The 23,423-nt window shown below is 41.6% G+C and overlaps 1 protein-coding gene across 2 annotated transcripts in view; it reads right to left on the bottom strand.

The window, feature by feature from the left end:
- Positions 1-23,423, bottom strand: part of LOC144676383 (guanylate kinase-like) — a 48,182-nt gene that overhangs the window by 11,858 nt on the left and 12,901 nt on the right. For both annotated transcript variants that reach the window (XM_078536815.1, XM_078536817.1), the window contains exons 2-3: positions 7,774-7,887; positions 6,406-6,447 (exon numbers count right to left, since the gene is read on the bottom strand). In XM_078536815.1, coding sequence (XP_078392941.1) covers positions 6,406-6,447; positions 7,774-7,887 — 156 coding nt within the window. The remainder of the gene's footprint in view (positions 1-6,405; positions 6,448-7,773; positions 7,888-23,423) is intronic.

Below are 23,423 nucleotides of genomic sequence, written 5' to 3'. Positions count from 1 at the left end.
GACTCCGGGAATGTCCAGCCAATCCAAATCCCTTCTTCTTGTGACCCCATCATATGAGCTCCACAGGCTCAGGAGGGTGCACCTGGCCCACAGCAGGATATCCAAAGCAGGCCAGGGCTCTCCAAAGGACGCCAAAGTCATCACAGACAACAGAGTGTAGTAGTCAGCAGGCCGCCTCCACCTCTGCTGCGTATGTCCAGGGAGCACCAAGACATGATGGCACGGTTAGGAAGGTTATGTTTTTCAGTCGCAGCCAGTTGATTCTTTTTGGTGTGAATGAGAATGGAAATAGCACCAAGTGGGCACAGATGTTAATCACTTGTACATAATGTTCACTATTGTGAATAAACTCCTAAGAATGTCACCCTGCCTATGACTCCTTATTATGATGAGCAGTGTTCATGTCACTTAGATGTGAAACTTTGGTTCCTGCACAAGATAAAGGCAGGTGTCTCAGACCAGGGCCTCCTCCCTGTGCAATGTGTAGCCTTCAGAGTAAAGTGATGGTCTGGCTTCACACTCACTGGATCAGTGATGCCAGAATGTCATGGGCAGATGTCACAGAGTTCCATCATTCTCTGTGTGCTCTCAGCACCTTTGAGGTGGGGCTGGCCTCCTGTTAGGAAATAGAGATAGTTTAAGTAAGTTACATTTCTATTTGTTAAGAATGAGTTTAGCTTTGAAGTTTAAGTTTGATTTGTATTTCTGTATCTGTTTTTTAAGAAAGTTCAAATGGAATTTTAGTTTCACTTTAAAAGGCTGTTTGCATTTCTAATGAGAAGTTTATGACCCCTATAAAGTAAAAGTAAACACACAAGAGTAGAAAGAATAGTGCTGTTGCCTAGCAACAGGGGGGGACAGATAGGTAGGTTCCTCACACAGACATACACACTGAACTAAAGAAACAGCAGTTGTGTGTCCAGTTGAAGCCAGGATCCAGAGAGACTGGACACTGGAAGAGGGAACTACAGATTTCCCAAAAGAACAAACATCCCAAGTGAAGAAAAGCCCCAAAAGTCCAGGAGAGTGGAAGAGGGGAAAGTCCAAAGGAGAATTTGTAGTCAAAGGAAGGACAGGAACCTGGGAAAAGGTCTTGTTAAGCGAAGTTGAGAGTGAGGGGGAGAGAGAAAGGCTCCAAGCTTCAGATTTAAAGAAAGAGCAGCTTGCAAGAAGCAAGAAGGTTCAAAGAGACAACTGAAGGTCTGCATCTCATCTTACGACTAGGAACTTTACAGCCTTCCAGACTGAATATTGAGTTCAATAGTTTTCGATCATGAACTCTCTCCTCCATCCCCACCACCTTTCTGATCTCCCCCCCTTTTTTTTCCAATAATTTTTACAGATTTTTCTTTTCCCACCTATTTCCATTATTTTTAAATGTATTTCCATCCATTGTTTTATCTCTACTTTTTAGCCTATTTCGATTCCTTCACCTCATCCCCACTAGGGCTATCTGTATCTTCTTTGTCCTGCTTTCTACCCTTAATTAGCACATTCCTTAGATAATATCACCACCTTCGACACCTCTTTGTCCTTTTGGCTATCTCCACCTATCACTGGCCCTCTATCCAGCTCTACTTGTCCCACCCCCCCATAAACCAGCTTATATTTCACCTCTCTTCTATTTTTACTTAGTTCTGTTGAAGAGTCATACGGACTCAAAATGTTAACGGTGTTCCTCTCTGCAGATGCTGCCAGGCCTGCTGAGTTTTTCCAGGTATTTTTATTTTTGTTCTGTAACTCTTTGCTATGGCCATATGAAGCAGTGATGTACTGTTAAGGCTCAGTTGGTGAAAGAGAGTGCATGGAAGACAGCTTGATTGCATGTGATGACCCAGGGAAGACGAACATCAGAAGGAGAGAGTTTGAAACCCTGGAGGTGAACCCTTGTGGAAAGTGTCTGTGAGAAAATGTCAATTTGGGAGAAGATTCCAAGATGAGGTCTTGGAGAGTGGAGATTGGAAACCCTTGTGTGAAGGACAGAATTCAGTGAGACTGGTTGGCTCACGGTCTGACAAGAGTCTGGGGGGAGGAGGGGGGGTGGGTTGTTGAGGAGAGATCCATAGGATCTGGTTGAGGTGGCATCTGTCACTTGGTTTCAGAGTGTGGTGTGTCTGACCACAGAGTGCCACAGGTTTACATGGGCTGGGTATTTACTGTGTACATTGAAGTATAAGATAGCTTTTGTGACTTGTGTTATCCTTAAAAATCTGTATATATCTGTAAAGGTTTAGTCGTGGGTGAAGGAGTATTGTAATATAGTTCATCTTTTCTTGTAGAATAAATGTTTTATTCTTTTGTTAGAAGTTCATCAGCTGATTCCTGTGCCTCTGTTCAGTAACTACTCCCCATGTATTTAAACAAACAAATAGAAGTTAGGATCTATCAAGCTGGGTTTCATTCTGAGATCAGGCTTGTCCAGAGGTAACCTCAGCTGGAGATCATAACACCTCCCATCTCTTCAGCATCTGTGTCTGGTGACAGTGCAGTCCTGAAGGGGACAGGTACTGAAGACTGACAAAGGATCAGGTGCGTCTTTATATGACCCTGATCACAGAGAACAAGCGAGCTGCCCCCAGCCAGACAGGAGTCAGAAGTTCACAGAGGCAACGTGAAGATCTATGGAGTTTCCTCACTGCATGTCGTCATCATCCTCCTGGAATCTAGCACTATTAGGGCCTCCACTACGTCTCCATGACATGAGCCTGAGCACTGGGGGGTACGTGCACTGCCATCAGCCACAGGATAAATGCAAAGTGAGGATGTCTGGATTGTCCTCACTGCATCTCTTCATCATCCTCCATGAATCATGCAGCTATTAGGGCCTCACGAGCGTGCCTGTCTTGTCTGGTCAGTGCGATTGCCTCACTGCCAGCATCCTCGCCTTCAAGGACCTCATCGCCCTCATCATTGGAGGAGACGTGCAGCTCTTCCATCTCTTTCTCAGTCAGGTCCTCCCCACTTTACAGCATCAGGTTGTGGAATGCACAGCTAGCCACGATGATGCGTGACACCCTCTGAGGGCTGTATTGCAGTGCTTGTCGAGGCACCGGAATCTCATTATCGAAACACCTATTGTTTGCTCCACCAAAGTCTGGGTTGCAGCATGAGCCTCATTATACCGTCTTCCTGCTGCAATCTGAGGCTGCCGCACGGGCATCATCAGCCACGTCCTCTCTGGGTAGCCCCTGTCCCCAAGGAGGCAACCCTGCAGCCTGTGTGGAACCCTGGGAGATGTCAGGGATGAGACATAAGGATGTAGGAGTCATGGGCACTCCCTGGCACTTGTGCACAGACCAGTAGGATGCGTTTGTGGTGGTTGCACACCAGCTGAACATTCAGCAAGTGGAAGCCCTTGTGGTTGACGTAGTTGACTGCTTGTTGCCACAAAGATCTAAGTGCCAGGCGAGTGCAGTCAATGGTACCCTGTACCTGTGAAGAACGAGAGATCGCTGCAAATACCAGCGCTCTTGCTTCCTGGCTTGCCTGATTCCGGTCGAAATACACAAAGTTCTGTGCCTTCACGAAGATGGCGTCCGTGATCTCCTGGATGCACTTGCGCATGGAGGCTTGTGAAATCCTGCACAGGTCACCAGTGGAGACCTAGAAGGAGCCACTGGCATAAAAATTGAGCGCTGCGGTCACTCATGGCAGCAGATGCCCTCCATGTCCCCGTGGCGTCAAATCCTATAGCAGGTGGCATATGTGACCAACTAGTCCCCTAGACATGTGCAGTCTCCAGCAACGCTGGTTCTCAGTCATCTGCAAGAATGACAAGCACCATCTGTAGACCTTGGGTCTAGCAAGGTGCCTATGAGGGATGGATCTCTGTGGGTCTCCAGCTGCATGCACAGGAGGCCCTGCCGCACCTTCATTTTGAGGGTGGTGCTCCTCCCATTGGTGAGCCAGGTGGCTCTGTCACACTGTTCTCCTTCTTCACTGCTCCCTGTAAGCCATGAGACATACCAATAGATCATTAGGCTCCATGATCCTGATATTCTCCTCCTGCAGGATCAAAGAGAGAGACACGTGGGTTAGCATGTGTCATAAGGATATCCCTTGATTAAGTCTCAAGGACCCTTCACGCACGCCGGAGAGTGCTGGCCACCACTTGGACGGCTAGTGTGTAGTACATTTCATGGCTGTCCGAAACCCCACCCACCTCCGCTCCACTCCACTTGACCGATTGGTGACAGCTTCAGTCACTGGAGTGCAGGCTGTGCTCTCAGCTCAGGCATTCTCCTAACCTGCACTCCAAGACTGCACTGTTAGTTTGAACCATGAGGGATACTGGTCCAAACCTGAAAAAAGACATCGTATGGGGCTCTGAGCGCCTCCACCAGTAACTGTGCCATAGCCAACTTTTGCAAGGGGATTCTACAACTTGCCCAGTCATCCAATTGTTCTGAAGCCTCCTAAAACACATTAATTTGCAGTCTGTGCCCAAGGGGTGAAAAGTCCTGGAGCATTTGGTAGCACATTCATGCTTTTGCGTTGCTTGAGTGGGCAGAAATGCTTCAGAGGCCTGACTCCAAGCATGTCAATGGAGCTGCAGCTGAACGGTCTCAGCTGCGAAAGAATGCTCACTTTTGACAAGCTTTCCCAAGTGCGTGGCCGCCCCCTGGCATGCGCTTGTGTATTTCCTTCAGTCTGTGCTGCCATGCCCCCCTCCCCCACCACTGGCCCCAGCTGGGAAAAAGTGACTTGTCTGTGCCCCTGCCGAATGCATGTGTCTTCCTTGATGTTTTACAGGCAATCCTCGCGAGCACTGACTTCCAACTTCCCCTCGAAGTTCAGCTCTCCAGGTGCACGCCTTTTAAAGGCGGTCATAAATCACGCCCTCCTGAAGTCACGCCGACGTGGGTGGTAAATTTGACGTAGGGACATGATTCCGGCATGCAGGCACAATGAAGAGATGCAAATGCATTAAAATTAAGTTCCCGGCGTTGGACAGCAGGAAACACGGTCCGCCACTGATGAGCAGAGCGGAAGGTTGCAAACTGGTTTCACGACAGTGTAAAACCGATTTTTAGCCTTCTCGCCACATTGTCCGTTCACGGTGCCAAACACGCCTGCCGCCAACAGGAGTAGAAAATTCCGGCCATCACCTCCACTATCTCTTTATCCCCAAGTTTCCTTAGTGATCCCTAATTAATCTGAGTCTCTAGAACTCATCCACAGCCCTCTGGTCACAGAACTCCATGATTCACAACCTTGAGGAAAGAAATTTCTCCTAATCTCAGTCTTAAATGGTTGACCATTTATCCCAAGTTTATGGCCTAAAGTTCCAGAATCTCCAGCCAGGAAAACAACCTTTCAGCATCTACCCTAAGAATCTAATGTCAAAGAATGTTTCAATGAGATTACCTCTCTTCCTTCTAAGTACCAGTCTAGTCAATTCTACTTAATTTTTCCTGAGAGAGCAGCATGCTCATCCTAGAAATCAATCTAGTGAACCTTTGTTGCGCCCCTCTCTAAGCAAAGTATATCCTTCCTTATGCAAAGGGACCAAAACCAGGTGTAGTCTCAAAGCTCTGTGTAACTTCAGCAAAGATTCATTTTCATACACCTCACCAAAATAAAGGCCAACGTGCCAAAGTACTAATTAACAACCGTATTATCTTCTGCCTTTACAAATAGGTTATCATTTTGGTCTTTTATGGGCCCTATTCTTTCTAGTTATCCTCTTACTCTTACATTTGCTCACTTGGAATCTAAGGAATCATGCAAGTTCAAAACCAATGCATCCACTATCTCTGCTGCCACCTTTCTTAAAACCCTAGGACCTAAGAAACCAGGTCCAGGAGATCTGTCAGCTTTTAGTCCCGCTAATTTCTCCAGTATCTTTTTTCTACTGATGTTAATTACTTCAATTTCCTCAGTTTCCCTTGATCCTTTGGTTCCCCATTATTCCTAGTTTGTTTTTGTAAAGACTGAATTAATAATTAATCCCTGCCATCTCGTTATCCACCTTTTAAAATTTCTCCCATCTCTAAGGGGCCCATGTTTACTTTCACTAAACTTTTCCTTTTTACACGAAAGGTCTTGCAACCTGTTTTTATTTCTTGCTAATTTACCCTTATCCTCTTTCTCCAAATCCCAATATCATGGTCATCCTTTGCTGATTTTTAACAAAACATTTATCATAGCCAACAAATACAAAAGAAGAACAGATGCTAAATAGTCCACGCTGTAGCAACCTTCATTGAAACAAGAGTACGGAGGAAAAATGTGCATTAGGTAAGTGAAATAACCTTGAATGCCATTCTCTTGACACTTGTGGGGCTTAAAATAATTGTTAGAATACAGAGATAAGAAAGAACATTAACAAAGAGCTTCAAAAGTTACATATTTAAAATGCCATGCAATGAAGAGATTTATAAATTAAATGGAACAGGTGCTAACCTTTGCCATTTTTTTCACCTGGCCTTGGATTTCTTGTTGTATCTGTAAAACAATTCTCACTATTAGGTAAGTATCACTTGGAACAAAGTGCATCAACAAACTTACAAGCCCAAGAGTCCTACTGTATGCTTTCATGAATTAGTCTCAACAAAAAGGCCCCCCAAAAGGTCTGGTTAATCTGTTTTAAGTTAAACAAGACAACCCACTGTACATCTAGGCTACCTCATTTAATTGTTATTCGGTGGAGATGAGTTGTATTGATTAAGCAGTGAATCTAACCATAAATATTGCTCTGAATATTCAACTTGCTGCAGAATAAAGCAGTTTAAAATGATTTGGACCAAGCCTCAACTTATCTAGTGTTAACTCAGTCAATGTATGGAGAAATTGAAGAAATTTACATGCAGAAATGAATATCCAGTTCAAATCACAAGGGAGTTCCACTATCACATTCCCAGGCCCCGATATTGTACATCCTGGCAGGAGTCAAATCCCATACACGTCTCTGACACCTCCTATAATGAATAATCAATGCCAATGAATAAGGGAGGTATCTATCACAGACACGAACTCAGAACTGAGCACATTCTGAGTAAGCACAGCTTTAACATTTGTATGGAATTACTTTGATTTTTTCTGGATTTCTTTTAAGCAGTTTAGTTCTGCCTTGTTTTTCCAGGTTTCTAATTTGAAGTGTTTAAAATAAATATTAATAGGCTAGATAGGGAATAAGTCTTCTCTCCAATAGGGAAATTAGGGAACAAGGGGGCAAGTCATATTCTTAAACTGAACTAAACTAGTTAAAAGTAAATCTAGAAAAGAAAAATCCTTCATATTGCCCAGAAGGCTACTTCTATAGGATCAATTAGGCACTTTGAAAAAGATGATAGGTACTTGGGAAGGGAAAAAGAGCTTTCATGGGTACTGAAGGTTATGGAGAAAAGGTAGCACTAAAGACGTAACCAAATTGGCCATTCATCTGATTAAGTAAAGTTTGTAAAAGGAAGCTACAATTAGCATTCAATGAGATTGTCCTTTTCAAAGCTTAAAATTAGATTCCTATGCCTCCCCTAATGTATTCTGTTAGTCCCATGAATCAACTAGCTTACTTGCAGGTTCTGAAGAATTTTTCCCCATGTAACATGGAGAGCTTCGACCGGATTAGACTCCAGAGCAAATTGGAGAGTCCACTATGGACTAGCTTAGTTCTTCACAGCAGCACAATCCATAGTTCATGCACACACTTGAAATATGAAAATCTGCCAAATAGCAGGTGGACCAAGTTTAATTGACTTTCTTACTTTGAGACAGAGGGACATGCTTTTCCAAGTCTTGGCTAGGGAAAGAATCATTAAAAGAGCTACTAACGAGAGACGCTGAATCCAAAAACTTGGTTGTACTCCTTGAGAAGCAACTTCAGGAGAGTACTCTTTCCTGCTCCAGAGGGTCCACTAATTACCACTGGTCTGGGTTTTGCCATTGCTGGAGAAATAAAAAACAAAATTACTCAATGCAACAGATGGCTGGAATCTACCATAACATTTGTAGCAAATATTTTATACAAACAAGATCTATAATAGTTCAAGGTTCCCCATGTATCCAAGTGGAACTAGTTTCTGCATTAGCAGACAAGAGCTAACCATTCAACATCTGAACTGCAGCGACTGAAATCAAATAACAATAGTGCTAGAGAAATTAATGGGCCTGAAAGCCGATAAATCCCCAGGGCCTGATAATTTACATCCCAGGGTACTAAAGGTGGCCGCCATGGAAACAGTGGATGCGATGCGATGCGTTGGTCAACACCTTCCAAACTTTTGTAGATTCTGGCAGATTGGAGGGTGGAAAATGTAACCCCACTATTTAAAAAATATGGGGCGGGGGGGAGAAAACAGGGAATTACAGACTGGTTAGCCTGATATCAGTAGTAGGGAAAATGCTGGAGTCTATTATAAAAGGATATGATAACAGGGCACTTGGAAAATATCAACGGGATTAGACAAATTTATGAAAGGGAAATCATGTTTGACAAACCTACTGGAGTATTTTTGAGGACGTAACTAGCAGAATAGATAAGGGAGAACCATTAGATGTGGTGTATTTGGATTTTCGGAAAGTTTTTGATAAAGTCCCACATCAGAGGTTAGTGTGTAAAATTAAAGCACATGGGATTGGAGGTGATACATTGGTTGGATTGAGAATTGGTTAGCAGGCAGGAAACAGAGTAGGAATAAATGGGTCTTTTTCGTAGTGGCAGGCAGTGGTGTACCTCAGTGATCAATGCTTGGGCTCCAGCTATTCACAATATATATCAATGATTTGGATGAGGGAACCAAATGTAATATTTCCAAGTTTGCTGACAACACGAAACTTGGTGGGAATGTGTGCGCTGAGGAGAATTTTAAGAGGCTTCAAGACAATTTAGACAGGTTGAATGAGTGGGCAAATAAATGGCAGATGCAGTATAACGTAGATAAGTGTGAACCTATCGACTTTGGTAGGAACACAGAATGGCAGAGTATTATTTACATGGTGATAAATTGGGAAATGTTGATGTACAAAGGGACCTGGGTGTCCTTGTACACAAATTACTGAAAGCAAGCATTCAGGTGCAGCATGCAGTTAAGAAGGCAAATGGTATGTTGGCCTTCTTTGCGAGAAGACTTCAGTACAGAAGCAAGGATGTCTTACTGCAACTGTATAGGGCCTTGGTGAGACCACACCTGGAGTATTGTGTGCAGTTTTGGTCTCTTTACCTAAGAAAGGTTCACCAGACTGATTCCTGGGATGGCAGGATTGTTGTATGAGGAGATATTAGGCCGATTCAAAGGAGTTTAGAAGAATGAGAGGAGATCTCATTGAAACAAAAAATTCTGACAGGGCTGGACAGACTAGATGCAGGGATGATATTTCCTCTGGCTAGGGGGTCTAGAACAAGGGATTACAGTCTCAGGATATGGGGTCGACTGCTTAGGACCGAGTTGAGAAGGAACTTCTTCACTCAGAGGGTGGTGAACCTGTGGAATTCTCTACCACAGAAGGCTGTGGAGGCCAACTCACTGAATATATTCAAGAAGGAAATAGACAGCTTTCTGTATTCTAAAGGTGTCAAAGGGTATGGAGAGAGCGCAGGAGTGCAGTGTTGAGATAGCAGATCAGCCATGACCTTATTGGATGTCATAGCAAGCTCAAAGGGCTAAATGCCCTATTCCTGCTCCTATTTTCTATGTTTTTATCACCAATCACATTGTGGTTCCAGTCCCAAACCTCAGTATTCCTACAATAAATTCATCAAGTCTTTTGTGCTCTAAGCAGTCATAAAGTTCAAATTTGTGACCACTGTGTTATTCTACAGATAATGGAAATTCTTACTTCAGGAGGTGAGATTTCATTTCAAAGAGGGAACATTACCAATCTTCTCATTGCAATTTGTACAAGTGTAACTACATCAAAAATCAGTCACTGCACTGCAGAGTAACTAATCATATGTATTAAGAACATTTTTCATGACACTTTGTCTATTTGGGAATTGGGTTCCAGCGTTATCTAGAACTTCACAGGAAAAATTCCAGCTCCCAGATAATACTAGCTTCCATTAGTAAATTGGCTGGCTGCCCTGGTGTATTGAAGACCTCCCTCAGAATCCAATTACCGCATATATCAACTTGGTTCTGAGTTTTATGTCCTCTTGGATGCACCTTTGCCATTCCTCACCACCAAACAAATGCTGCTCATCTGCCGCCTCTATCCCTCAGAAGATATTCACAATTGGTCATTCAAGTGTGGGTTTGAGCTTTTAAGAGGAATGGTGAATAGCGCAACTCAACACAAGATGTGTGACTGCATTGCCACCATCTTTCTGACCCATGGCATGCATGATATATCTCATTGGATGACGGTTTCACTGTTTGGAGGACAGCAGGTTCAAAAGTAGCTGCCTGCATCTTTGGATCTCAGTCACAGCAAGGGCTAGTAATCTACAGGCCCAGACTAATGCTCGGGAGACATGAGTTCAAATCCCAACATGGCTGCTGGAAGAATTAAATTCAATTAATTAATAAATCTGGAATAAACTTCTAGTTTCATTAATAATGATAATGGATTTTCCAGATTTTCATAAAAATCCAGCTATTTCACTAATTTTCTTCAGGGGTAGAAATCTGCTGTCCTTACCCGGTCTGGCCTACATATAGCAATGTGGCTAACTCTTCACTGCCTTCTGAAATGGCCTAGCAAACCATTCAATTGGGAGTCAGTCACCACCATCTGCTGATGGGTAATTAGGGATGGGCAATAAACGGTAGTCTTGCCTGTGACGCTCACATCCCAAGAATGTATAGGAAAAAGCTTGTATTTATATAGGGCCTTTTATAACCTCCCAAAGCAGTCTGCAACCAATTAAATGCTTTTTGAAGCATAGTCACTGTTTATAGTATAGTTTATACAACAGTGAAATAAAATGGGCAAGTAGTGTTTTTCTGTGTTGGCTGAGAGATAAATATTCAAAGCATCAAATCCCACCGGTGTCAGCAAAAGAGTTGGCAGCAGGGTGGGACTCACAGCAATCTATCTTAAAGCAACACAACCTGTGTACTCTATAATTTAATCATCACAGTACAGAAAATTGTCCATTTACTTCAGAGTATATTTATGAGTCTCTATGAACCACAGCAAACATAAAATAGACCAAAAATACAGCAACATCTCCCAATAAAAGCAAGTTACTGCTTCAGCAAAACACAGTGAAGAATAGTTATACACATATGCATAAGAATCAATAAAATTGCTCATATGGCCAAAAACAACATACAGGCCAATCATAATCACCCCAAACTACACCGACCAGTAACTGTCCCGTGTCTTTCAATCTTTCAAGTGTTAGATAGATAGCTCAAAAATTACCTCTAGACAAGGTAATTTTAGAATAACAAACCTTTGCCTTCAATTCTAGGTGTTAAAATATCTATGGGCTGGAAAAGGGACAATTTCAAGTGCCCACAATTAAGATTGAAGGTTAAGATTGATTTTAAATAAAATTATTGAAATCCAGCACAACGTCATCAAAATGTCTCAAAAGTTCTGCTACCTCCATCACTCACTCTTCCCATTCTCTTCCATCACATGCCTGTAGCAACACAAACTTTAACTTCAAGTTAAATAAATACTACCATCTAATCCAATGTTTTGATTTCTTAATCCCACACATTAACAAGTCAAAACTATAAAAGGTCAACATAAAACTAAAGCCACATTCCCAGCAATAGCAACATCATGAGAAGCTAATGTCCTTACTCCCAACCCGTTGTTAATTTAAACTTGATTTGGCTGCTTAGAGCTCACATTACAAGTAAGTGGATTACAGCAGCACATGACAAACAGTGTTCACATGCACAAGACAGTGAGATAGTTTTAGTGAAGGAGGAGTGAGACAGCACTTCCACACAGCTGCTGTTTCTTTTTGATCTAGAACAATCTTATGTTGACATCCTCTGTCTTTCAGAGTATCCACCCCCACATCTCCACACCTTCACTCTTTTCTTCAGTTATCCAAGATCATTAGTTGCTCGTTTGCTTTCTCTTTCACACTTTCTTCCATTTCGGCAAATTATCGGACTAATTGCCTGACAGAGTACAGGATTTAAAAACAAAAAGCTAAAAGCTACTGCGGATGCTGGAAATCCAAAACAAAAACAGAATTACCTGGAAAAACTCAGCAGGTCTGGCAGCATCGGTGGAGAAGAAATCAGTTAACGTTTCGAGTCCTCATGACCCTTCGGCAGAACTTCAGAACTGAAGTTCTGCCGAAGGGTCATGAGGACTCGAAACGTTAACTGATTTCTTCTCCACCGATGCTGCCAGACCTGCTGAGTTTTTCCAGGTAATTCTGAGTACAGGATTTGTTTAATTCATTCACGGGTTGGGGGCATCGCTGGCTAGGCCAGTATTTATTGCCCATCCCTAAATGCCCTAGAGAAGGATGAGCAAAAATATCCTTCAATTAAATATTGGGAAGACCAAAGTCGTTGTTTTTGGCCCCCACTACAAAATCCACTAATTTGCCACCGGTTGCATTCCTCTTACTCGCAACTGTCTGAGGCTGAACCAAACCAACCTTGCTGTCACATCCGATACCAAAATGAGCTTGCAACCGCGTATCCACACCATCACCAATACCATCTATTTCCACCTTGGTAACACCATCCACGGTCCCTGCATAAGCTCATCTGTTGCTGGGACCCTCATCCATGCCTTTTCTACCTCTTGACTTGTCTATTCCAACAAGCTCTTGGCTAGTCTCACATGTTGTCTGCTACACATATCCTAACTCACACCATGTCCAGTTTACCCATCATCTTCATGCACACTGACCTATTTTGGTTCCTGTACTGACAACATCTAGATTTTAAAGTTTTCATCTGTATATTCGAACCCCTCCATGGCCTCAGAAATCATTAAAAGTCAAGTTTATTCCATTCAAACACAGATTTAGTACATTTGCTGGTTGTAGCAAAATGCTAAATGCAAATAGAACTAATAGATTTGCCTTTTTGTTACAAATAAAATCTTCATGAAATCAATTTGTTCCGAAATTTAATTTTCACTACTTGATAAGGCCATGCAAAGACCTTAGCAGAATAATCCTTTAAGCTACTGCTGCAGAACATAGTATTGTGGTCTTTACAAAACAGAATAAAACAAGCACTTCAGTTAGCAAAAAGGGAAAGGGGATCATTTACATGAAAAAACCCCAGCAAAACAGGCAAATTTCTTGACAATGTTGCTTAAGTGGTTGCCGCTACTAACTTAAGCATTGTGCTAACGCCGCAACAGTGGACACAATAGACTGCACTGGTAGATAACTTGCTTCCAGTCTTTGTATACAATAGGTATAGCATCAATTTATTTATTCTGTTAGCAGTTAGCTATCAATTTATTTATTCTGTTAGCAGTTAGCTTACCACTTATCTAGTCGTTTAGCCCGACAGGTCCTGCTTTCAGCTCAAGCACAAGCTCTTTGAACACCAAAGCAGAGTACGGTGGTACTGTAGCACTTCACCAGCCTTAATTACAGATTCAGTTGCTCACGTGGACATGTCTAAATCTTCAGGCATGGCAAACAGCTAATCTACAGCTAGCACAAGGTTAACTCCCTTTAAAGCAAGGTATCCATTCCACACTCGCCTATTTTAAAATTAGTGCGCCCACAGAAAGCTTGTGTTAAATGACAAGTTACACATTTGTGGCTCTTATTGCTCCCCAAAATTAAGTAACATTGGATTATAATGCAAAAGAACATGTACTTAAACTGTTCTATTCTTACTCTTTTTTTCTCCAGTATACAATCCACTGCTGAACCTATACTTGACAGTTTGGACTTCCGATGCTACACAACAAAATAAAATCAATGGCAGATTCGATAATTTCAACATACAAATAAATCTTGTCCCAAGGAAACCATCAAACTTCTGGCTTCCATTAAGGGCTCTCTTTTGATGTGCACTCCACATGAAAGGCTGCTCAGTGAATAACTAGCCCATTACTGTTTAGAATTAGAAAGCAGTCATTTCTTCAATTTAAAATCTACAAATTATTTCAAACATATACTTGTATTTAAAACCTGAAAAGAACAGGGATGCGTGAACACAGGCAGGCATTATAGTGTCAGCATTTTCAAAATAAAATCCAATCAGATCAACTGGATACATAGGGCCAAATCATGCTGGAAAAATAATATGCAAATTAGCCAGCACATTTAGGGGATGAAGAGATACTAGGAGCATTGTGGTTGATTTATGGCGCTCCGATGGTTGCTTCAGAGAAATGGCATTTTGCCTATAGCTTCCCACTATTTTCAAAAATTTGCCTATCAAACTCTACGCAGAAAGTTAGGGTTGATCATGAAGAGCGCAAGTAACCTTTGAACAAAAAGTGATCATTGTTAATGCAATATCAATCAACTTCTCTGGCCCAGAAAAGGAACAATTTAGTATTCAGTCTCATTTTTGCACATAAACTGTCAAATATTGCCATATTTTTAAAGTGTATCTTACTTTTCCTTTATCTCTCTTTACCCCTCTCAATCCAATCTTTCTTTCCATCTCTTTCAAACCCGATTTGATGCTAGTTTACTATTCTATTCCATTATTTTTTCTTTTCCTTAAATCCCAGTGGTTGAGGGCGTGGTGGGTTGGGGGTGGGATATATTGTTGATCCTGTCATTTAAGGCCCCAGATGTGTCAACAACATTCCCCATGCCCCAGCTCTCAAAATATTTGAGCTGAAGGTTGCAGAAAGTCAGTCAGTCCAATCAGGTGCAGTGAGATGGCTCGCTCCAGCGAGATCTGATCCAAAGTTAATACCAAATGTTAATGTTTGAGGACAATACCTTTTCTTCCCCACTCCGCATGATTCCATTTTAATTTTAAGTGATTACTTCCAGAGACTAGTTTCATTTCATACATCAATCATTTTTGAACCCAAATTTTCCAAAGCCTCATACATGTTTGTATTTTCTCATGTGAGGTAGCTTCTTAGCAAATCAGGGACATCAATGTCACTATTCCACAGGGCGGGATCCCATTCTCAGCATGTATAATTGCAGCATTTTTCATATGCTAATAGGAAATTTTGTTTTGAAGTCAGTTATTTTTAATGTTTTGAAATAGTTTTACATCTTCCAGGGGATTGACATGCTCATATAGTCATAAGGAGAATCCTACTACCTGGAGATGAACATTAGTCCCCATAAGAAACTGTGTCACTCAGTGGGACTGAAAGCAATAATAGCAACTCCTCTATTAACATTAGAAAGTAACCAAATCTGTTTGAGCAGTGAGGAGCGTGGCGTGGCAGGGTGTGGGGGGGGGGGGGGGTGATGATTTATAAATTTTTTCCCCCCCCAAGGTGAGATACACCAGAAAGATACAAACATGCATGAACAGTGTATCTTCAAATCACATCCTCTGTATAACAAAAACAGAATTACTTGGAAAAACTCAGCAGGTCTGGCAGCATCGGTGGAGAAGAAAAGAGTCGACGTTTCGAGTCCTCACGACCCTTCAACAGAATTGCCAGACCTGCTGAGTTTTTCCAGGTAATTCTGTTTTTGTTTTGGATTTCCAGCATCCGCAGTAGTTTTTTGTTTTTTTCACATCCTCCCTATTCCTAGTCTCACAGTGCGACTCAGATTAAAAATTAAGTGGAGTTTTGGAAGTGAGAAGAGAAATAAACCGGTGTTACCTTGCTAGTAATGCAGAGCATCAGTGCTCCAATGCTCTGTGCACGAGTGAAAATTCGCATTTCACTTAACCATTGTGGGCTATTGGCCTAGATGAAAATATACTGCAATGCTTATTATCCAGCTTCATTAAGACTAGACAGGAGCTCCAGCAGTCTCAAGACAACAGCTATGCTGCAACAGGGTCGATAGCATTCCTTCAGCATAAAAAAGGAGCTCCTACAGGGCAACATGCATATAAGCAACTTCCATATCCATTGCAGCACAATGGATAGTTACTAATCAAAGGTTATCTGCTTGTGTTTCAACCATGTATGCAGGCATCTGTATATTGAGGATGGTGCATCAAAAAAAAGGCTTTGAAGTAAAGAGTCATTTCCATTTAAAGAAATAATAGGCACCACAACAGAAACTTCAGTTCAGACATGGTCACTACCAAAATATACATAATTTACTTAATTTGATCATCTTAAGAATTCATGGAAATTTGTTACTATAATCAGATTAAATTGCTCCTGCCAATTTTCAAAATCCCATTTGAATCCTTCCTGACTATATTCATTTAGCAGCAGGTTAATGGCTACTTACTTGCAATATCCCCATTAAAACCTCACTTGACTCTGTTTTTTAAGATCAGGGACGGTTGTAACTAGAGGATTATGTGGGGCTCATTTCTCACAAGTCAAGTCAAGCTAAGAACGTACACATAATTAATCTTAAACCTGAAGAGGAGGGTTGGGACACCCAAGTGACACAATAGGATAGTTAAACCTACGGATGATCCCTACCAACAGCTGACAACAGGAAATCCAGATAGGTAATTATACATCAGGAACATCCAACCTTTTGTAACTGGGAGCGTAATCTGTCAAAACCACATATGATTATGCAGGAATGCAATTTCCCACATAAGAGGCCCTCAGGTACAGTGAAATTGCCAAACACAAAAGGAACTGAGAAAACACATACACAAAAAATTACAACTTCCAAAGTGGGATGACATACACAAAGGTCATCCCACACACAGAAAGCAAGACCTCTAAAAATGTGAACAGATACACGTAACAAACCAAACTTCACACAAAAAAGACCCATTCAAAAATTATTGTATCTCTATCTTGTTCCCAGCACCAAATTTGAAACAAAAACAAAAATTGCTGGAAAAACTCAGCAGGTCCGACAGCATCTGTGGAGAGAAAGACAGAGTTAATGTTTCGAGTCCATATGACTCTTCTTCAGAACAAAAATTTGAAAGCTTTGAGTGTTTCTGTGTCTGAAGGAATAATTAAATCTTCCAAGGAATTTCACGGAATGATTGATAATCAAACGTAATCTGACACCAAGCCACATAAGGAGACATTAGGACAGTTCACCGTAAGTTTTAAAAAGCATTTTAACGAGGGGGAAGCAGAGGGGATTAGGGAGGAAATTCTAGAGCTTATACCTTTAGCAGCTGAAGGCACAGCAAAAGATGTGGAGTGATTTAAATCAGGGATTGCAAGAGGTCAGAATTGTAGGAATGCACTGATCTCAGAGGGTCATTGGGCTGCTGGAGGTTGCAGAAATAGGGAAGGGTGAGCCCATGGAGCAATATGAAACAAGGATGAAATTTTTTTTTTTAAAAATACATTGCCAGATGGGAGTCAATGTAGGTCAGTAAGCAGAGGGATGGAACAGGACTTGAAGGTTAGGGTACAGGCAGGCTGCAAGACCTCCCCTTTCTCTGCACCTAATTATGTCAATTAATACATGAAGGGGAAAAAAATACACATTGCACAATATCTAAACTGATTTGCTTTGACTGTTGAGCTTTACATTGCAGGTGTATTATGGAAGATGTTTAAATCTGGCCTCTTTAGGGGCTTAATTTGGTCTTCACTCCTAGCGTGTTAGCTAGTTATCTTTAAATCCGAAATTCAAGAAATTCTCATCACATTCCAAGAAAGTGGAGTTTTCCAGAACATTGTAAAAACTAAAAGCAAAAGCTTAACATTTCTAGTCATGGACTAATTTGCTGGCTACACTAGAAAATTTGATGTAAATGAAGAGCAATTAATTTACTACGACTAGGCAGCTGCACATGACAAAGTGGTCTTCTAAACACTTGACTTGCAATAGCAATGTCTATTTAAAGCAACAGACTGTCAAAATCAGATTGCTGACTTTGAAATTACACCAGAGTCACAAAAGCAAACATTCAGGATTTAAGTACAAATTAAGTATTTTCCACAGTCAGCTACAATGACTTGCAAACCAGTTAAATTCAGTAGGTGCAATCACAGTACTCGCACTGACTAAAGTTAAACAGATAGGATTTTCCATGATACAGAGAGAAATTCATCAGGGTTGTAGGGCCAGAGGAGGTTTCAGAGATAGGGAGAGGTGAGATTATAGAGAGATTTGAAAACAAGGATGATTTTTTTTTTAAATGGAGGCTATGCCAGACCGACTAAAGTCAGGGAGCATGGTTAGGATTCTTGTAGTGCATTCACTAGCTACTATGAAATACAATAAATTGGTCATATATATTTTATTTATTGGTCATCCCTAATTACCCTGAAGGCATTAAGAATCACACATGGTCCACGTAGGTTCATTTTCTTGAAGAACATTAGTGAACCAGTTTGGATTTTACAACAATCTATAATAACAATTCCCAGTTTTTGTTTGTCTGGACTGTCTTGATTGGTCAGTTTTGGAGCCACATCTGTCGGTGAGTTCAGTTAGTGGGCAGTGCCTGGCGCAGGTGGAGCATGCGGCAGTGATGAGGTTGGTGGTGGGGGGAGTTGTGGGTGGTGGAGAAGAGAGAGTTGATGGAGGACTAAAACAGCAAAAGGTAACAACAAAGTTACCCTGGTTGGAGAGATTGTTTCATGAGGGATGGGCAGTATTGCAAGAGCAGGATGAAAGGAATGGGATGGGGATAGCATGTGAAAGATGGAATGGCACGCCAGAGGGGGGATGAGATGATAAAATTAAGTGCAGCAAGTGGCAGTGGCAATTATTTAATACTATTCAAAAGCTACTCTGTGCTAAAAATGAAGATTCACTTGATTTCAATGAAAATTTTTAGGAAATCTGTTAGCCAAATTAAAAAAAAAACAAAATCAGCATTGAATCTGTAGACTAATGCATGGAGTCCTTGAGAAGTAATATAATCATTACAGGACATGTACAAGGAGTGCTAGTCAAGGATAGGAAGTATGGGGGAGGAGTGAGAATTTCAGAATTAAAGTTGGGTTGCACCAAGGATGAGCTCTGAGCCCATTCTGCTTCCTGATTGTCATGGCTATTTTAACTGAGCAAGTGAGACAGGCACTGCCATAGTCAATGATGTTGCAGATGACATTAAGATAAGTGGAGGGGATGATCAGAACATGACTGGGTATCTGGAAAACTGGGATATGAAGATCAGTAGACTAAAGACCCAATATATGGACTGTCAGTTTGAGCCTAGGGAAGAGGCTCAGAGTAAAGATGTAAAGATTTTGGGCAAAGACATGGATAAAGTGAGTAGTTTCAAGTACCTGGGGTCAGTGGTGGGAGAAGATGGACTTATGGGAATGAGAATTAAGCAATGGATTAGCACTGGCTGGAGTAACTGGAAGTGCAGTGGAATGTGCAGAGATAAAAAACTACCACTGGCAGTGAAAGTAAGAATCTACAAGATTCTATAGATGAAGATGATGAATACAGTCTATACCCTCCAGAGTTTTTGTATAGTGTAACTCCAATGGATATGCCATGACACAAACACAGTCTTAAGGAAAGAGCAATTATAACATCGCTATAAAACTTGAATCCTAAACAAGGAAGCTGTTTTTTCGATAATAGATGATGAAATTATAACAGACTAATTTTAAGAAAATAGAGGGTTTATTCCTTGAATAGTATCAAGCCCATTAAATGTAAACCTGCCTTTCAATTCAAGATTTAAAAAAATCTTGACAAAATTTGTCATTACATTCTTAGGCCTGTTTTTACACATGGACAGCTTTAAGTAGCCTTATTCAGAGTGAGAAGTTTCGACTCTATTCAAGTCTTTGTTGAGTCTTTTGTGCTCACTAGCTCCCAGTAAAGCAACATGACTTTAAAATACTCATCCTCATTTTCAAATCTCTCCTTGGCCTTATCCTTCCCTATCTCTAATTTCCTTCAGCCCCACAATCTTCCAAGATATCTGCGCTCACCTAATTCTGGTCTCTTGAGTGTGCCTGATTTTAATTTCTCCACCATTGGTTAATACAAAGTTGGAAGTTGTCTTTCAGGTCAGATAAGATGTTAATTCTGAGGCCCACTCAGGATGAACACAACAGATCCTACGGCATTATTTTGAAGACCACCAGAGGCGTTATCCCTGGTGCCCTGGTCAATATACATTAGGGTGCCCAGATTTTCAAAAGTCAAAACAGGAACATGTTGAAAAGCCTTGAGAAGGCGAGGCTCCTTGACAGTGTTGGGAATCCAGTGGCAGGAGTCTGGGAGAGAGGCAGTTGAAGGTAGGAGATCATGTGATGACATCTCCCAGAATATGTCCAGCCAGAGTTGGGAACCCTATTAAGGCGCCCAATTATTGAAGACAGCAGTTATGAACCACAGGCTATTGTTTCTGCCTCATTTTCTTAAAAGAAATTGAACCAAGGCTTCGTTTGTCACAAAATTCCAGAATCCTCTATGGTGTCCAAGCCAACAAGAAGTATAATCATATGAGCCCTCAAATCAACATCACAAAAACATCAGAAAAATACTTAATTGGCTGTAAAGTACTTCTGAGGCTTCCGGTGGTTGTGAAAAGCACTGTATAAATGCAAGACTTTCTTTTTTACTTTCAAGTTATACTTTCACTTACTAATGAATTGGGGACACTATAGAAGTGAAAGAAATTTATAAATAAATAAACTTGAATATAAATATAAAATATAAATAAACTTCTATGTAGGGAATCAGGATGAGAAAAGTATTGTTTGTTGAAAGTACTCTTCTGAGGAAAATAATCATTTATTTGACTTAAAAAACACTCCCTGAGCATTAAAAGTAAAGGTGAAGGGTAGAACCAACAAGTCCAGGGAATAAAAACAAAAATTGCTGGAAAAACTCAGCAGGTCTGACAGCATCTGTGGAGAGAAAGACAGAGTTAACGTTTTGGGTCCAGATGACTCTTCTTGACATCCAGGATTCCCTGGTTCTGAAGGGATATAGAGGATTGGATAAGGGGAAAAAAAGGCTTATGGCAGATACAGAGGGCTGAAAACAGCAGAAGCCCTAGAGGAATGTAGAAAATGTAGGGGGGCTACTTAAAAAAGTAATTAAAAGAGTAAAGAGGGGGCATGAAAAACACTGGTGGGCAAGATAAAGGAAAATCCCAAGGCATTTTATAAATACATTACGGACAAGAGGATAACCAGGGAAAGAGTAGGGCCCATTAGGAGCGTGCGTGCAGCTGGAGGACATAGGTGGGGTTTTAAATGATTACTTTTCATCTGTGTTCACTCTGGAGAAGGGTGATCTAGGTGTAGAAATCAGGGAGGGGGAATGTATACTTGAACAATTTAGCATTGAAAAGAAGGAAGTATTAGCTGTTTTAGTGGGTTTAAAAGTGGATAAATCCCCAGGCCCAGATGAGCCTTCAGAGCTCATGCTGCTATGTAACGCAAGGAAGGAGATTGCAGTGGCTCTGACACTAACTTTCAAATCCTCTCTGGCCACAGGAGAGGTGCCAGAGGACTGGAGGACAGCAAATGTGGTACCATTATTCAAGAAGGGTAGTAGGGGAAAACCAGGTAATTACTGGATAGTGAGTCTAACATTAGTGGTAGGGAAACTATTGGAAAAAATTCTGAGGGACAGGATTAATCTCCACTTGGAGAGGCAGGGGTTAACCAGGGATAGTCAGCATGGCTTTGTCAGGACAAGATCATGTCTAACAAATTTGATTGCATTTTTCGAGGAGGTGACTAGTTGTGTAGCTGAGGATAGTGCAGTTGATGTGGACTTCAGTAAGGTCCCACATGGGAGAATGGTCAAGGTGGTAAGAGCCCATGGGATCCAGGGCAATTTGGCACATTGGATCCAAAATTGGCTTAGTGGCAGGAGGCAAAGGATGACGATCGAAAGTTTTTTTTTGCGATTGGAAGCCTGTGATGAGTGGCGTACCTCAGGGATCAGTGCTGGGACCCTTGCTGTCTGTAGTGTACGTTAATGATTTAGACATGAATTGGATCCAAAATTGGCTAAGTGGCAGGAGGCAAAGGATGACGGTCGAAGGTTGTTTTTTGCGCTTGGAAGCCTGTGACTAGTGGTGTGCCTCAGGGATCTGTACTGGGACCATTGTTGTTTGTTGTCTATATCAATGATTTGGATGATAATGTGGTGAATTGGATCAGCAAGTTTGCTGATGACACTAAGATTGGAGGCGTTGTGGACAGCGAGGAAGGCTTTCAAAGCTTGCAGAGAGATCTGGACCAACTGGAAAAATGGGCCAGAAAATGGCAGATGGAATTTAATGCGGAAAAGTGTGAGGTGTTACATTTTGGATGTTCAAACCAAGGTAGGACATACACAGTAAATGGTAGGGCACTGAGGAGTGAAGAGGAACAAAGGGATCTGGGAGTTCAGGTACATAATTCCCTGAAAGTGGCGTCACAGGTAGACAAGGTTGTAAAGAAAGCTTTTGGCATACTGGCCTTCATAAATCAAAGTATTGAGTATAGGAGTTGGGATGTTATGGTGAGGTTGTATAAGACATTGGTCAGGCCAACTTTGGAGTATTGTGTGCAGTTCTGGTCGCCTAACTACAGGAAGGATATCAGTAAGATTGAGAGAGTGCAGAGAAGATTTACTAGGATGTTGCCGGATCTTAAGGAGTTGAGTTACAGGGAAAGATTAAACAGGTTAGGACTTTATTCCTTGGAGCGTAGAAGAATGAGGGGAGATTTGATAGAAGTTTACAAAATTGTGAGGGGTATGGACAGAGTAAATGCGAGTAGGCTCTTTCCACTTAGATTAGGAGAAATAAACACGAGAGGACATGGCTTTGGGGTGAAAGGGGAAAGGTTTAGGGGGAACATTAGGGGGAACTTCTTCACTCAGAGTGGTGAGAGTGTGGAACAAGCTACCATCTGACGTGGTAAATGCGGGCTCACTCTTAAGTTTTAAGAATAAATTAGATAGATACATGGATGGGAGCGGTCTGGAGGGTTATGGACTAGGTGCAGGTCAATGGAACTAGCGGAATAATATTTCGGCACGGACTAGAAGGGCCGAATGGCCTGTTTTCTGTGCTGTAGTGTTCTATGGTTATGTAGGAGATATGGTCAGTAAGTTTGCAGATGACATGAAAATTGGTGGTGTCATAAATAGTGAGGACGAAAGCCTTAGATTACAGGACAATATAGATGGGCTGGTGAGATGGGCAGAGCAGTGGCAAATGGAATTTAATTCTGAGAAGTGTGAGGTGATGCATTTTGGAAGGACTAACATGGCAAGAGAATATACAATGCATGGTAGGGCCATAGGAAGTACAGAGGAACCTTGGTGTAACATGGCCATAGATCCCTGAAGGCAGCAGCAGAGGTAAATAAGGTGGTTAAGGAGGCATATGGGATACTTGCCTTTATTAGCTGAGGCATAGAATATAAGAACAGGGAGGTTATGTTGGAGCTGTATAAAACGTTAGTTAGGCCAAAGCTGGAGTACTGTGTGTAGTTCTGGTCACCATACTATAGGAAGGATGTGATTGAACTGGAGAGGGTACAGAAGAGATTCACCAGGGTGTTGCCTG

The sequence above is a fragment of the Cetorhinus maximus genome, chromosome 3, assembly GCF_964194155.1.
Source record: "Cetorhinus maximus chromosome 3, sCetMax3.hap1.1, whole genome shotgun sequence".
NCBI classification, from domain to species: domain Eukaryota; kingdom Metazoa; phylum Chordata; class Chondrichthyes; order Lamniformes; family Cetorhinidae; genus Cetorhinus; species Cetorhinus maximus.
Note: the sequence above shows the minus strand (reverse complement) of the source record. Positions and strands in the feature narration are given on the sequence as shown.